This window comes from Hyaena hyaena, unplaced genomic scaffold, assembly GCF_003009895.1.
Source record: "Hyaena hyaena isolate Hyena2069 unplaced genomic scaffold, ASM300989v1 scaffold_479, whole genome shotgun sequence".
Lineage (NCBI taxonomy): Eukaryota > Metazoa > Chordata > Mammalia > Carnivora > Hyaenidae > Hyaena > Hyaena hyaena.
Window position 1 is genome coordinate 225,727 of NW_024081107.1, and position 17,108 is coordinate 242,834.

Here is a 17,108-nt window from a genome sequence, read left to right on the forward strand (position 1 = left end):
GGTTCTTATCAGCCCTTGAAAGTTGTGTTTTACATTTATTTTGGTCATTACAGTATTAAAATAAAAGTAATTAATAACAATGAGCCTAACAATTCCCACCATCTTAGAAGTGAAGAGTGTGAATGAATCTTGACAATAAGTAATCTCAAAGTAATTTAAACTCACTCCATCTTTTTTGTCTCTTCCTAGTGCTCCGTGAAGGAACTCCATTGATACATCTTCATTTTCATCTAGCCACTGCATGACGAAAGGCTCAAACCACCTAAAAATTAATAATAATGTTACTTGCCATAAGAGATGTCATTTGCACAAAATTAACTGTGAACACTACTCTTTCCTTATATGAGAGTAATTCAGAACCTAAAATCTCTTCTCATTCCCTTTTTGATAGTTCTGTTTCCTCAGAGACCTTTAGCTTTATGTCATCGAATACATCCCTGTTTATTTGCTTTCAATGTCTATCTCTTTCTTGGCTCTTCCCATGCTTTTTAAAATAAGCTTAGTTCCCAATATCCACCCTACAATTCCCTTAGAATTTAAAATTTTATAAAATGTAGATATTGTGTGCTGTGTCCCCTATTATGCCCTTTTCTCACTCTTTAGTACTTTACTGTTAGGTTTCCGCCCATACTGACTAGTTTCCTTAACAAATCCTGGGTGCTCACCTCTGATTTGTGATCTGTAATCCATCTGCAGTTGGGTTTTGTGAATAGTCAAAAAGTTTCAAAGGTTTTGTTTCAAAGTGGAGGTGCAAGTACAAAGCATCCTTTATTTTAGAAGATGATCCTTCTCCCCACTGCCTTGAATTGGCATCACTGGTGCACGTCAGGTAACAGCACATGTGGGTTTGTCTCTAGACTACTTTGTCCTCCTATTGGTCTACTTGTCATGCACTAACACCACACGCATTTAATAATTGTATTTTTTGAATAAGTCTTGATAATTGATAGTACAGCTATCAGGATTTTTTTTCTTCCTCTTCAAGATTGCCTTGGCTATTCCTAGCCCTTTGTATTTCTACACACATTTTTTTTTAGTAAATTTGTCAATTTACACAAAAATATCTGCTGGAATTTTTATGGGATTGCATTAAGTCAGTGGGGGGAGAATTACTATCTGTACAATAATGTACCTTTTAGGAACACTGTCTATATTATTTAAGTTCATCTGAAATGTCTCTTGGTAATATGTCTCTAAGTAACATGTTCTAGGTGCCCCAGTAGAAGGCTTGCATACCTTTCATCCCCGTTTGTTTCTCATGTTTTTAATATTTAAATGGTAAGGTTTATATGTAATATTTAATTGCCTATGGGTATTATATAGAAATTTAATTAACTTTTATATAGACTTATTTTATTCTCTTTTTAATTCTGTTAGTTATCCTGTAGTTTCTTTTGGATTTTCCAGATGCACAATTATGTCATACACAGATATCAACAGCATCAATATATGCTTTTCCAATCATTAAATTTTTCTATTCCTTTCTGGTCGTATTGTATTGTATAGCATATTTAGTACAGTGTTAAATAAAGGTGATGTTATCAGCTATCAGTGTTGTTATTTTATCTTGGGGAAACTTTTTAAAATACTATCAATAAGCATAATGTTTGGAGAGGAAGGGGATCAAGATGACAGAATAGGAAGATCCTGAGCTTTTGTCCTCTCAGAGACACACCAAAATCTGTAGTTACATATAGAACTATCTCAGAGAATGAAGTGAAGAATAATAGAACAGATATTATACAATGAAGGATGTAAAGAAAAAGTCACATGAAGACAGCTAAGACAGGTAGAGGGGTGGTCTAAATCAGGACTCATACTGGCCAGTCTAACAACCCACCAGTGGAAGGGACAGGGATACAACTGTCCTTTGCTGAGAAATAAGGGGTCTGACACCCACATTAGGCTCCATAGCCCAGGCAACCTCACCAGGAAAATGAGTACCCATAACATGTCTTTGGAAACCAGCAAGGCTTATATCCAGAAGAGCCAGAGATTAGCAGAAAATGGAAACTCTACTCTTAAAGGACATGCACTCAATATCATTTACTTTGAGTCTCAGCACAGAGGCAGCAGTTTGAAAAGCACTTGTGTTACCTGTGAAGGAGATTCATTGACTAATTTTACAGCATGTGTCAGAAGGACGGGGATCTGTTGGAATGTTCTCTGGGAAGAGAAGCCTGGAAGACACCATTTTCTTTTCACTTCTTTTCTATTTAGTTGGCCTAGCCTCGGTGGGCACCATTTCTGATATTCTTCAGCTACTGTGCTAGCACCAAGTGCCCCACCCTGCAGACTCCCCACCTAATCCCCTCCACTGGCCTGACACTCTTCTCAAGTGGCTTCCCACACTGCCACATATGGCAGGAGACCTCAACCAGTAGTGGGGACCCTTCCAAGCAACCTCCTGCCCCACCACACATGGTGGCCAGCACTGGGGCTCCCTCAAACAGTGCTGCCTAGGGTTGGGGGCATCCCCAGGCAAAAGAGCACCTGTGAATGTTGCAGCCAGACCTCAAAGCCAGCCAGTCAGACTTCACAGTCAACCACATGAGGCCTGGCCCACCTACTGATGTGTCCACAGCTTTTATAGCTGGGCCTTGCAGCTATTCATGCCAGGGCCAACCCTGTACACCAACACTCCTGAAGCATTCACAGCCTGGCCCCTCAGCCAAACAGGTCAGAGTCAAGCCATGCTCACCAGCATCCCCACAACAGTTGTAGTGGGTCCAGACAGATAGTTTTGCTAAGGGACAGCCCCCCACACAAGCAATTGTGCATGTGCTTGCACGTGCGCACACACACGCGCACACACAGACACACCTCCAGTCACAGCAGGAGAGTGCATACAGCCTACACAGAGGATAACCCTGAGAAGTCACCAGTGGAGCTTATAATACTGGACCCCACAGCACACCTGCATAAAGCTCCTCCTTCCAGACCAATAGAATTAACTGATCTATTTAATACATAGAAACAAAGAGGCAACATGAGGAAACACAAGAATATGTTCCAAAAGAAAGAACAAGAAAAAAAATCTCAAAAAAGAACTAAATGAAATGAAGATAGGCATTTTTACCCATTCAAAATAATGGTCATAAAGATGCCTATTGAACTCAGGAGAAGAATGGATGAATACTTTGAGAACTTCAATAAGGATAGAAAATATTAAAAAGAACCCAAACAACCAAAGACTAATAACTGAAATGAAAACTGTACTACAGAAAATCAATGGCACATTAAATGATGCAGAAGAATGCATCAGTGATCTGGAAGACAGAGTTGTGGAAGTCATCCAGACTGAACAACAAAAAGAAAAAGGAATTAAAAACTGAGGATAGTTTAAGGGACCTCTAGAACCTCAAGCATACTAGCATTCACATTGTAGCGGTCCTAGAAGGATAAAAGAGAGAGAAAGGGACAGAAAACCTATTTGAAGAAATAATGGCCGAAAATATCCCTAACCTGGTGAAGCAAAAAGACATCCAAATCCAGGATTCACACAGAATCCCCAAAAAGATAAACCCAAAGAAACCCACACCAAGACACATTATAATTCCAGTATTCACAGTTAAAGAAAAAAAGAGAGATTCTTAAGGCAACAAGAGAAAACAGCTACTAATGTACAAGTAAAGCCCAATAAGACTCAGATGATTTGTCAGCAGAAAATTTACAGGCCAGAAATAGTTGTACAATATTTTCAAAGTACTGAAAGGAAAAAAAGTATATATATAAACCAAAGATACTCTATTTGGCAAGATAATCACTCAGAATTGAAAGAAACCTAAGGAGTTTCCCAGATAGGCAAAAGTGAAGGGAGTTCATCAACAACAAATTAGCCTTATAAGAAATATTAAAGGAACTCCTTTAAACATAAAAGGCCATAACAAAAACAAATATTTTTTTAATGGGCCCATAAGTTTTAAATTTTGAATCCATAGTTTAAAATCACAACACAACAAAAACTCCAGGCCCAGAAAGCCATAAAAACAAGAAAATAATGAAAGAAAAAAGTCTCCCTGGTTGAGGTAAACATATATAGTGAAAGTAGCATATTATATAGGTAGTATGAAGGTTAAAAGAGTAGGAAAATCATCTAGAATAACAATAATTAGTCAAAAGATACAAAGAATAATGACATTAAACTATAATGTCAAAACCAAAAAGGAAGAAGAGTAAAAATATAGTGCTTTTAGAACAAGTTTGAATCTAAGCAACTATCCACTTAAAATAGATGGCTATATTATATAGGATATAATATATAAGCTATTATATACAAACCTTGTGGTAACCACAGGCCAAATACCTCTAGTAGATAAAGAAAAATTAAAGATAAAGAAGTACAAAGATAACACTAAGGAATGTCACCAAATCACAAGGGAAGAGAGCAAGAGAGAAAGAAAGAAAGAGAGAAAAACTACAAAAACAACCAATAATCATAAAATGGCAATAAGTACATAGCTATCAATAATTACCTTAAATGTAAATGGAGTAATGCTCTAACCAAAGATATAGTGTGGCTAAATGGATTAAAAAAAATAAAATGTATATATGCGGCCTATTACAGATTCACTTCAGATCTAAAGACACAAACAAACTGAAAATGAAGGGACAGAAAAATCTATTCTTTGCAAATAGAAACAAAAAGAAAGCTGTTTTAGTAATACTTGTATCAGACAAAAAAGACACAGAGACCAATGAAACAGAATAGAAGGTCCAGAAATAAACCCATGCTTAAACATTTAAATGATCCATGACAAAGGAAGCAAGAATATACCATGCAGGAAAGATGGTCTCTTCAATAAATATTGTTGGGATAACTGGGAAGCTACATGCAAAAGAATGAAACTGGACCACTTTCTTATCCCATATACAAAACAAAATGAAAGTATATTAAAGACTAAATGTAAGACTGGAAACCATAAAGCTCCTAGAAGAAAACATAAGCATGAGCTCTCGGACACCTTTCTTAGCAATATGTTTTTGGATCAATCTCTTCAGGCGACGGCAACAAAAGCAAAAAAAATGGGACTACATCATATTAAAAAGCTTTTTCACAGCAAAGAAAACCATCAATAACAACAACAACAACAACAACCCCTACAGAATGGGAGAAGTATTTGCAAATGATAGAACCCATTGACTATTAATGTTTAAAATATATAAAAAGTTCACAGAACTCAATGAAAACAAACCCATTTTAAAAAATGGACACAGGACTTTAGCAGGCATTGCTCTAAAGAAAATACATAGATGGCCAACAGACAGACATACAAAAAGATGCTCAAGATCATTTATGATCAGGAAAATGCAAATCTAAAGTACTTGATATTGCATCACATTTGACAGAATGACTATTATAGAAGAAAAAAAAAACAAGAAATGACGAGTGTTGGTGAAGATGCAAAGAAAAGGGAATCCTCATCACTGTTGGTGGAAATTCGAAATTGTGCAGCCACTATAGAAAAATTTATGGAGGTTCCTCAAAAAAATTAACAGAAATATCGTATGATCCAGCAATGCCACTTCTGGGAATTTATCTGAGGAAAATGGAAACACTAATTCAAAAAGATAGATTTACCATATGCTCATTGCAGCATTAGTTACAGTAGCTGAGATATGGAAGCAACGTTAAGTGTCCATAAATAAGCAGATAAAGATGTGGTGCAGATATACAATGGAATATTACTCAGGCATAATCAAAGAATGAAATCTTGCCATTTGTAACAGCATAAATGGATCTAGAGGGTGTTATGCTAAGTGGAATAACTCAGACAGAAAAATACAGATGTCATATGATTTCACTTATATGTGAAATCTAAGAACACAAAACCAATAGACAAAAGAGAAATCAATTCGTTGATGCAGAGAACAATCTGGCAGTTGCTGGAAGTGAGGAAAGGGAAGAGATATCTGAAATAGAGGAAGGAGATTGAGAGGTACAAACTTTCAGTTATAAAATAAATAGACATGGAAATACAATGTACAGTATATGAAATAGAACAATATTGTAACAATTTTGCATGGTGATAGATAGTAGCTAGATATACGGTGATCAATTTGTAATGTATATAAATGTTGAACCAGTATGTTGTACCCCTGAAACTAAAATACTGTTTGTTAACTACATTTCAATTGAAAAATAGGCACAATGTTTATATAGTTGTTTCTCTTTTGAAAGAGTGAGTCTATATTAGATTAAGGTAGTTCCCTTCTATCTTTAACTTCTACAAGAATTTTATAATAAACTCCTATTGTATTTTATTAAATTATTATTTTGTATCTAGTGTAATAATGACTGTAGGGATTTTCTCTTTCCTTCCTTAAATGTGGTGAATTGTATGCGCTGCTTTGAAAATGTTAAACTAATCTTGTATTTCAGGAATAAATATTTCTTGGTCATGTTGTATTAGTCTTTTTATAAACTAATGTATTCTACTAGCTATTCTATTTATTTTTTAAATGTATGGTCTGAGAGAAATTATTCTTTAATTATATGTCATATTTTCAATAGGTTTTAGTAGTTGGAAGATATGATAACCTCAACAAATTATCTGAGAAGTGTTCCTGCCTTTTCTGGAAGAGTTTGTATGAGTGGTGACATTCTTCTTTAAATAGTTGGAAAAATTCCACTTGGAGCTTTCTGGGCCTGGAGTTTTTGTTGTGATGTGATTTTAAACTATGGATTCAAAATTTAAAACTTATGGGCCCATTAAAAAAATAATTGTTTTGGAGCACCTGGGTGGCTCATTCGGTTAAGTGTCCGACTTCAGCTCAGGTCATGATCTCATGGTTCGTGGATTCGAGCCATCATCGGGCTCTGTGGTGACAGCCAGCTCAGAGCTTGGAGCCTGTTTCGGATTCTGTGTCTCCCTCTCTCTCTGACCCTCCCCTGCTCATGCTGTCTCTCTCTCTCTGTCAGAAATAAATAAAACATTAAAAAAAGAAAGAAAACAAAAACAAAATAATATTTTTTATATTAGCCACTAAGTTATACAGAGGAATTGAAAGATTTGTCTAACTTTTAAATGTGCTGGCATAAATAATGTCTTACTATGTTTCACTTTTTGGATCTTGAGTAATGTCCTTTTCAGATAACAGTAATTTGTGACCTCTGTTTTCCTTTTCATTTCCCATTGGTCTTTCTAAGTCTTTTTTTATTTTTATCATTTTTTTCAAACACCATCTCTGGCTTTGCAATTTCTTCCATTTTAAAATTTATTTTTGTTCCAAGTCATATTGATCATTTTCTTCCTTCTACTTTGATATAATTTGCTTTTTAAACTATTCTTCTGGTAGTTACACTATTGATTTTATACCTTTCTCCCTCTTTCTCTAAATTACAGAATTCTATAGAGTTTCTCTCTAGGGAATTATAGAATATCCTTCCATCTCCTGTTTTAGCTGCCATCCACAAGTTTTAATATGCCATATTTTATTATCACAGTTCAAAATATTTTATAATTCACACTGTGATTTCTTTTCTTTTTTTAATTTATTTTTGAGAGAGAGATAGAGACAGCATGAGCAGGGGAGGGTCAGAGAGAGAGGGAGACACAGAATCTGAAGTAGTCTCTAGGCTCTGAGCTGTCAGCACAGAGCCTGATGTGGGGCTTGGAACCCACGAACTGTGAGATCAACCTGAGCTAAAGTTGGACGCTTAACTGACTGAGCCACCCATGTGCCTGTGATTTCTTTTTTAACTTTTTTAACTTATGAAGTAGAGTGTTCTGCTTCATTTCCCTATCTGGTCTTTTTCTAGTTATCTTCTTAGAGTTGATTTCTGGCTTGATTCCACAGCAGCCCTAGAATATACAGTATATATTTCAATCTTTTAAAATTATTAGACCTCCTTTATGGTTGAGTAAATAGTCTATTTTGGTAAATGCACTATGTGCATGGGGTAACAATGTGTGTTTTCTCATCATTTGTTATAAACTGTAGATACATATGTGCGTGTGTGTACGTGTGTGTAAACAATTCCCATAAAAAATAATGGCATTTCTAAGTGACTGGATACAGTTATAGCTACAGATAGATAAATATTTTTCAGTATGTTATTTGTGTTGTGAAACTTCTGTATTTTTGCTGACTTTGTTTTCTGAATGTTTAGTCAGTTGCTGAAAAAATGTAGTCCCCATGTTGCATTGTAGATTTGTTGATTTTTTCTTTTCCTTTTGACAAATTTTTGCTTTATTTTGTTAACCTGTCATGAGATACATTTACATTTATAACTGATATATCTTTTATTAAATAACTGATATATCTTTTCCAATCCATGAAATATTTCTATTTCTTAAAATTATTTTATTATTATATTTCTTGGAGTCGCTTTTATTTAATACTAGTATCTTGTGAAAAATTTATCTCAATTACTGTTTTCATTCTTCTATTTAAAATTTTTAGATGCTTACATTTTAGGTGGATAAATTATAAGCAAGATAGTTGGGTTTTACTATTTTATCTAGTAGGCCAATATTTGTTGGCTAGAGTATTAATGATTACACTTAATGATTACACTAAATTTTCTGATATATTTAGTTTTAAAAATATCATCTTGCTTCCCACCACCCCCCTTCCCAACACACACACCCAAATTTCCTACCTGCTCTTTATTCTTTGCGTTTTCCTCTCTTGCCTTTAGGTATGTTTTATTACTCTCCACTCTACTCTCTTATGGATGCATAGTATTATATTGTACCTTATGGGGTTACACTATAAATTATAACACACATCTATGACATATTAGAGGATTTTAAACTGGAGTGTTTTATACTTTCTAACAATTTGAGGATTATAACATATTAACTCCATTAATTTATGCAATTGTCTTGTGTTTTTTTTTTTTTAATATTTTTATTTATTTCTAGGAGAGAGAGAGACAGCGTGAGCAGGGGAGGGTCAGAGAGAGAGGGAGTCACAGACTGAAACAGGCTCCAGGCTCTGAGCTGGCAGTCAGCACAGAGCCCGACGCGGGGCTCGAACCCACGAACCGCGAGATCATGACCTAAGCGAAAGTCGGACGCTTAACCGACTAAGCCACTCAGGCGCCCCGCAATTGTCTTGTGTTTTAATTCAATGTATATTTTTTCCACAGATTTCTAATGTTTAAACAATATATTTTAAATATTATTCTCTGCATACATTTTCTAGTGCATTATTTGCTACATTACTGCATTTTTATCTTCAGTCATTTTCATTCTATCTGAAGCATGGCTTATATATTTTCGGTGAAGGTCTGCTGGAAATGGATTCTTTGAGCTTCTCAGTTATATAGATACTCTTATGCCACTTTGATTTGAAAGGATATATATTATTTTTGGAAGGCTATTTTTGATGCTTATAGAACTCTAAGTTTGTTAGTTGTTTTCTTTCAGCATTTAAAAGATATCATTGCAGTGTATTTTGGTTTCAGTAACTCCCTCTGAACAATCATCCAAGAGTATTATTGTAGCTCCGTTGAAGGTCAAGTGTCTTCCCTTACTTGACTCCAATAAATGGAAAGATTTTTAAAAATTCTTTTTTGGTTTTAAACAATTTTCTATGATTCAATGACAGGTAGTTTTCCTTGCATTTAAAATCTCCTGCTTAGGATTTATAGAAATTCTTTAGCTGTGACTTCATGTTTTCCATCCATTTTACAAAATCCACACATTACTCCTCTCTTCTCCTTTTCTGGGACTCGTTTCTCTTTGTAAATTAGACCTTTGCAATTTGTCCCATATAATCCTTGTTCTTTTCTTTCTTCTGTATTTTGCATTTTTTGTTTCTCCCTCTATTTTATATGGAAATATTCTCCAAATTTATGTTCCACTTTAATCCCCTCTTCTGCTATATATAATAGGCCTTTAAACCCATTTATTACATAACTAATTTAATCCTTTTTCAGTCCTGCCAGGTTCATTTTATTCTCCTTATGAATCCTATTTTTCTGTTGAAATTCTCTCAGATTTTGAAGATACATCAAAGCCTATGTGTGATAAGTATAATATCTGTTTTTTCTTTGAGTCTAGTCATTTGGTCCTATTGCCTGGCAGTCTAATTTTTTTTGTTGAATCTTATACATTATCTATGAAAAATTATGGAACCTTTGATTGGTCATTTTCTACAGACAAAATCTAAATTTTTCCTTGTATTTACAGGATCATAATGTAGACAAGGCTGAGTTTTAGGCTGGGCTATTTCTAGTTCCTATTTTCAGGGCAGAGCCCTCAGGGATCTCACCTGAAAGTCTGGGAAATCCTGTTTCTTAGGAAGCCTTGACCTTTAACTTTTGTCTCCCTAGTAATGTGAAGCTACTGAAGTATCTACTTAATTTTTAACTTCTTAGTCCCTGCTTTCTACTTGTTTATTTCTGCCTCAGTCTCCACACAAGGGCAGATTAAAAATCAGAAAATACCTCAGGGAGAAACTGTATGCAGGGTATTATGTTTACTTCTCTGGGATTCTCATTTTTCTATGACTTTGATCCTACAAGTCCAAGGAGCCTTCACAGTAATGAAGATCAGTGTTTATTTCTCCAGCCCAGAAGATTGCTATAAGCAACGCTGCTATTCTCTATTTGGCCACTATGACCTACCTGCATTGGTAATTGTCAAATGCATTGGGCAGGGAGAATGGAGAGAAAGAGAAAACAAAACCAAAACCAAAACAAACAAACAAAACCCCACAACAAAAAAACACCTGCAGCAAATACAGGAATCACCTCAATTCCTTTCTCTTTTCTCAGGACCATAGCTTCTCAATTCCTGGTTGCCGTGATTTTTCTCTGATACAATTTAATTTTATTCAGCTTTTATATTGGTCTTCGGTGGGCATGTCAGTCTGATTTTAGTGTATTTTAGCCTAGACAGAGCCAAAGCAGAAGTGTCTGGCTAATAGCATCTCTCTTTTACTTCCCTATTCCAAGCCAACGATAATACCAGCTGCTAAGGCATATATACTTCATGTTTAACGCTTCCCTATTTTTAGCCTGATATATATTTAGTTGACAAATTATGTAAATTCTATCTTTGAAATCTTTCCTCCCACACATACTCACCCTTTACATTCTTAGTACAATAACTCTCTAATGTACATAGACTTTTAACTTATCCCGCTAGTATCTCATTGTACCTTATAAACTAGTATGAGAAAAAACATACTAAATGGAAATTCATTACATTACTTGCTACTTGTAAATCTCTTCTCTGTTCCCCATTCTCTGTGTCTTCCAATGCCCACAATGCGGAAGAATGTGGGGCAAGCTTCATAGCATTTATTTACAATAATCTAGTTCAAAACTATTTTTCCTATCTACTCATTCTGTAAACATATCCTATACCCCACTAGATTGGCATGATTTCCCATGGGCCATAGCCCATATATTTCTACTTCCATAATAATGCCCATAACGTACCCTTCAAACTAAATGCTTCTCTTGCCAAAAACTGACCAAATTTTCAAAGTCTACATCAAATTCTACTCTATCCATAAAGATTATGTAGAGTCCTGCATAGGGTAGTATCTCTCTTCTGTAAGAACCCACAGCACTGTGCTCGTGCTCCGTGAATTAGTGCTTATTTAATTTTGCTTTGCTTTATCATGAATTTTGTACTTATTAGTATCTCATCAAGTGCAACATTCTTCCAGGTAGTGGTCTTTATCCCATTCACTATTGTCCTATGGCTCTTGGGAGGGTGCCTGGCATACGGAAGACCCTCATCAATAGAATTAAATAGAATTCTGATCAATATCAGATGCAGAGTATTACAGGTCTGTGTGCTTAGGAAATGTATTTGGTACAGGCATGTTTATGAAAATGTTACCTGTTTAATTATAGCTTTTATTTTATAAAAATGCATTTCTAAGATATTTTTCAGTTTGAATTAAAGAGAAAAATCTGATTATAATGCTCAGTATGCAAATACCTTCATTTTACCAATAAAATCTGAGTTTGAGCATTTTCACAGAAAATAATCTCATTTTGTGAGCCATATCCTGTTTTCTCTTTCTTTGAATTGAATATCCAAGTAAGACACAGTTGAAAAATGTAACAAAATTCAATTAAATATGGTCCCTAAGAAATGCAAGTCATTTAATGTTAATTTTATAATAGAAATGTCTGCATCCATGCAAAGACTATGAGAAGAAATTTTAGGGCTGCATAATTCAGGTGTAATTTTTACAAGACTATGAATTGAGAACTTGGGGGTGAAAATCACTACTTACAAGGAGTATTCAGGAACAGCATCCTTGAAGGCAGGAAGCTCTCGCACGTATTCATTATAGAACCATTTCACTTTGAAATGCAAATTCATATAATCGGTGCTCTTGCATAACCGCTGCTTCTCATGTTCTGTAATAGATAAAATCAAACATTTAATAAAGTTTGGTTTGCCAACAATTCTGCTGTATTCCAATCTACTTTTATCAGTAGTATTTTAAAAAGGAGGAGAATAGTGTAGTTGAGGTAAAAGCAAAGTGAATTGTTAAAGACAGACCTGAAATTTTACGAAATGCAAAAAGCATCCTATGTCCTCTGTAGAATAGTTCAAGTAGTAATGAGAAGTAGCTTGAATGTTCTAAAGTGCCTTCCCAAAAAAGGTGAGAATTCTGATGTAGTGTTAGAACATACCAAAATTTTTATACTTATTTGCATGCTTTCATATTTTGACTACTTTTAGCCTGATGCAAAGTTCTAGGAAGAACTAAAACTCTAAGCATGGATAAAACATGAATCAAACTAGGAGACATAATCTTTGATAAAGACTGGAAATGTGAGTGAGTAGACCACATTTCTGGTTTGGATATTTAACACTGAAAGAATTAAGAGTTGAAAAGGAGAGGAAATATAACTAACTTCTAAGTCAGATGACTTCTTCTTCCCCTTTTAAGTTCAGCTAAAATTATTTTGCACCCTGTGGCTTTTTTGACATTTCTTTAGCAGAATTTCCTAATATGTGACTTTTTTTTCCTCTAGCTTAGAAAGTATAGCTTAAAAGTGTTTCTTCTTCTTTCTTTTTCTTTTCTTTTCTTTTTTAAATCTGGATAAATAGTACTGGGGAACAGTGACAAGTAATAGTATTACTGAACATGTTTATCTCTGCTTCTCCTCTCCCAATATTAATATCACTGCCAATCTTGGCTACAATAATAGACATAATCAAATATCCCAGACTATATGCTGAAGTGTTCTCTGACAAGTTCTAGATGAAGTCTGTGAATGGTTTTTAAGCAAAGATCTTTGATGTATAGTGGAAACATCCTATACTTTACATTTCAGACCGAAAATACTAATTTAAGCAGTTAAATTGTTATACACAAATTGAGGACATCTGTTTTCTAAAACTTAACTACAGAGGGACTTAAATACCAATGATCAACACAAGAGGGAATACAACCCCAAAATGAACATTTTCAAATTATCTAAACAACGATTAATTCGAGACAATTTGTAGAGCAGAGAAAGGGAGAGGGAGAGAAAGAAAAACACACAAATATACATAAAAACAAGAATAAACTAGTACTTATACACTAAACTCTCACACAAAATTATGAAGTAATGTTTTGCTTCAACTCCTTCCAAATTTATCTCATTCTTTCTTTTCATGTTAATTCCCCCTTACCCTTCTCCTCAGATGTCTAGTATCCCTCCACACCTTAAGAGGAGACATTTAGTTGATAAATTCATAGGTAGGAATTTAATATAACACTACCTTCAAACCCAGATAAAAGAAGACCCTTGTCTTAGGACCCACACATTAAGAAGACTCTACTTGTCAAAATACAAACTAAAAAATTAGATTGTGATTCCTTGATCACTTGGGATCTCACACGTGGTGCCAGCAGAGTGAGCCAGAACCCTAAACATCTACTTTTGTGACTAACACCACCTGCTCTTTTGATTAACACCCTGTAAGCTCACAGAAACACTTTGGACTATCTTTTGTTCTATATCCTACAAACAAAAGGTGACTGTGTCCAGATGCTACTAAGGCTTGTAGACTGCCACTGCGGACAAGAGAAATAGATACTGCTTTGTAGTACAGGACGAAATTTGAGCTATGGAAGCATTTAACTAAGAGAAAGGACAAACTAATTCACCAGTTCTTTCTCTGGATGGCATAAATGCAACAGATTATTGCATAACAAAGTATTATTTACAAGTTTTAAGAAGTACCCATTTTCTTTGGTTTCAGTTTATGCATTTGAAGGCCCTCATGAATCAATGAGGCATGCAAAACAGGTGTACCTGCTGGCTGGGAAATATTCTGAATACTAAATTATTCATATGACTCTCAAAATTTGTGTATGTGTGGTTCTAGATGTAATATATATGAAGCTAGATATTCTTTGCCAAGTAGCTAAGTACTGACTTCTAGAATTATCAACAGTTTTATTTTTGGAATTTAAATTTATAAGATCTAACTCTAATTTATTCAAATGATTTACATAAAAAATTTATGAAATGATAATTTGCATTTTGTCCTCATTTTAATAAATATTTTTAAATATCTTAGAAGAAAAGAGTTTTTTGCAAACTATATATGAACTATATCTGAAAGCATATTTGGAAATAATTTAAAAATGTTTGTATGAATGGTTTATATTAAATTACATATTTATTCAGGTCCATTTTGAAAGCAATAATATCTTATTTTTTAATCCTTTAAATATTAAGAATGTGTGTAAACTGATACTAATGCAAGTGTATCTCAGAAAAGAACAAAACAGGCTTAAAATGTAAAAAAAGTTCAGTGACAAGATACATTTTTTAAAAAATTTTACAGAAAGAGAGAATTTTAAGCAGACTCCATACTCAGTGCAGAGTCTGATGAGGAGCTGGACACCATGACCCAGGGATCATGAGCTAAGCCAAAATCAAGAGTCAGATGATCAACCAACTGAGCCACTCAGGCACCCCTATACTTAAAAGTTTTAAAACAGGAAAAAATTAAAGAGAGCAGACATCATGTGACTTGGAGAAGGTTGTAGTATTTGGCATAACTGTAAAAAGAATGGAAAACATGTAAAATATTTTTTATAACTGCCTAATTAGTAACTGTGCTGAAATAAAGATGAAAATACACTTTTTCTGAAAGAAAAATATAATTTATGACACTTATAGATTTACTTTGAAACCTAAACACTGCCATCCAGAACACCTAAGAATACATATTAATAATTGAGTTGTTTTATTTTTGATATTTTGCCAACATTTGGCATATTAAAGAAAAACTGTTGCATAATTTTTTAATCTTGTCAATATAAAAGCACATTTATTTGTTGAGCTAGGAAGACAGAACTACATTGTATTCGACAGTTTGTTAGCTTGATTTACAAATTATAAATATTTAGGTCTATGGTATGTGGGGCTCCATGTGTGCTCTTGACTTTGCAAATATTATGGGTGAATCTGACTTGATGTGTTACTTCTTCCAAGAGTGTTTGCACATTAAGAGAATCCTGAAGGTAAGGGTAACCCAGTTCGAGCTAATACCAAGAATGTTCATTAAACATTTATACTGTGTAGATCACATAGGAGGAACCATGGATATAAAGATGAAGGACCCATGTGCACAGACCTCAGGAAGGGTGACATAAAATACTACGTATAATACAACATGGCAAATACCATGATTTGATATGCTGAAGGGAATGCTGTTTCTTGGAAGACATTAATTTAGCCCCAATTTTGTGCTTTGGGTGAACACTTAAATAGAGAAGTGATTTGTGATTAGTGGTTCATTGCACAAAGAGGAATTTGAATCAAAGGACACATATCATGTAAAACAAGACATTTTACTTTGAAGAAGTACTATTTAATATATATGTGTCCATGAAATTCTGTGTCTTCAAATAAGACTTTGGGTTTTTTAAAACTTCTCTCTCCTCAGGGTTTTACATGTTTTAGTAGTAAGTTTGAGTGGACCTTAAATTTATATTGTACCATAAAAAGAAGTAGGTTAACAATCTTTGCTCCCTACAATGAAGTCATCTCTTGACTTTAGAAAGCAGGTCAGTTTTTCAGGTAAGCATGTCAGTTTTTCAGGTAAGACTTTCAACTTACTTGCATAATCCATGAACACTTCACTTCTCCATAAGTACAGAAGTCTTTCCTCCCTCCCTATTTGGGTACTCTGTTCAGAACATACAGAACACCACCAACTTATTCTCCTTGACTCTGAAAGCTTCCTGAATTCCTACATTCCCCTCACTCCTGCTGTTCCCACAGTTCCAGAAAACAATAACCTCTATATATCGCATTTTCTGTAGCCCCATAGTAGCCAGGCCACTTTCTCTTCTTCCTCACTTCCCAGGTTTCTCCCTTGTTCATCAGTATGGGAAAGGAGATAGGAAGGATACCAGTGATTCTTTCACAAAATGAAATCTAGTACTGTTCTAGAGAACATACTCCAGTTTCTAAGAATATACCTGACAGAATAGCTCAAACTATCAGAGTTTTATCAGCCTCTTTGTAGAAAATAAACCTAGAAGATTACTATTAGTTTCCTCCTTACAGAAATGCTTTCCATCCATATCAATTCTTATCTATCCCTCAAAGTCATATTTCTCATACACTATCAACTGATATTTACTGCTATCTGTGGGTTGAAACAGGAGACCAGTACCATCTGTTTTCATATTCTGCTAACTCAACAAGAATAACTGACATCTTTACATGCATTATGCACTTCAGCTGATACAGCAAGAGGTTTTCAGTTTATTGAGTTAGTTGGTGATGTAGGCTTGATCTTCAGGAAAATGCAAACAAAATTGGAAACGGTATGCTTCTGTATAATAAGGCCCACTTGTGATATTTATCTTTAAGTAGCAAATATTAATTATAATTTAAACATTTTTAGCAGTGATTTGTAATCATCATAAACCTCAGTATTAGTGGTGGATTTAACTACTTGGCTACCAAACCATGTCCTTTTCTTCACAGGCATACAACCAAACCATATTTCCCAACATTTCTTGAAATAGGCGGGGCCTATAACTAAATTTTGGGTCAAAGCAAGGCATGCCGTTTCTAGTCTTGCCTTGAAACACCCACTGTGAAATAATCCTCTTTTCCCTCATTTGCTTGCCAGATGCAGAAGATTCAACTGAGGATATCAAGG

General features: G+C 34.6%; 1 protein-coding gene across 2 annotated transcripts in view; it reads right to left on the reverse strand.

Moving 5' to 3' along the window:
- The window catches only part of UNC13C (unc-13 homolog C), a 564,606-nt gene that overhangs the window by 122,171 nt on the left and 425,327 nt on the right, over positions 1-17,108 (reverse strand). For both annotated transcript variants that reach the window (XM_039254229.1, XM_039254228.1), the window contains 2 exons: positions 12,211-12,337; positions 166-262 (listed from right to left, as the gene is read on the reverse strand). In XM_039254229.1, coding sequence (XP_039110160.1) covers positions 166-262; positions 12,211-12,337 — 224 coding nt within the window. The remainder of the gene's footprint in view (positions 1-165; positions 263-12,210; positions 12,338-17,108) is intronic.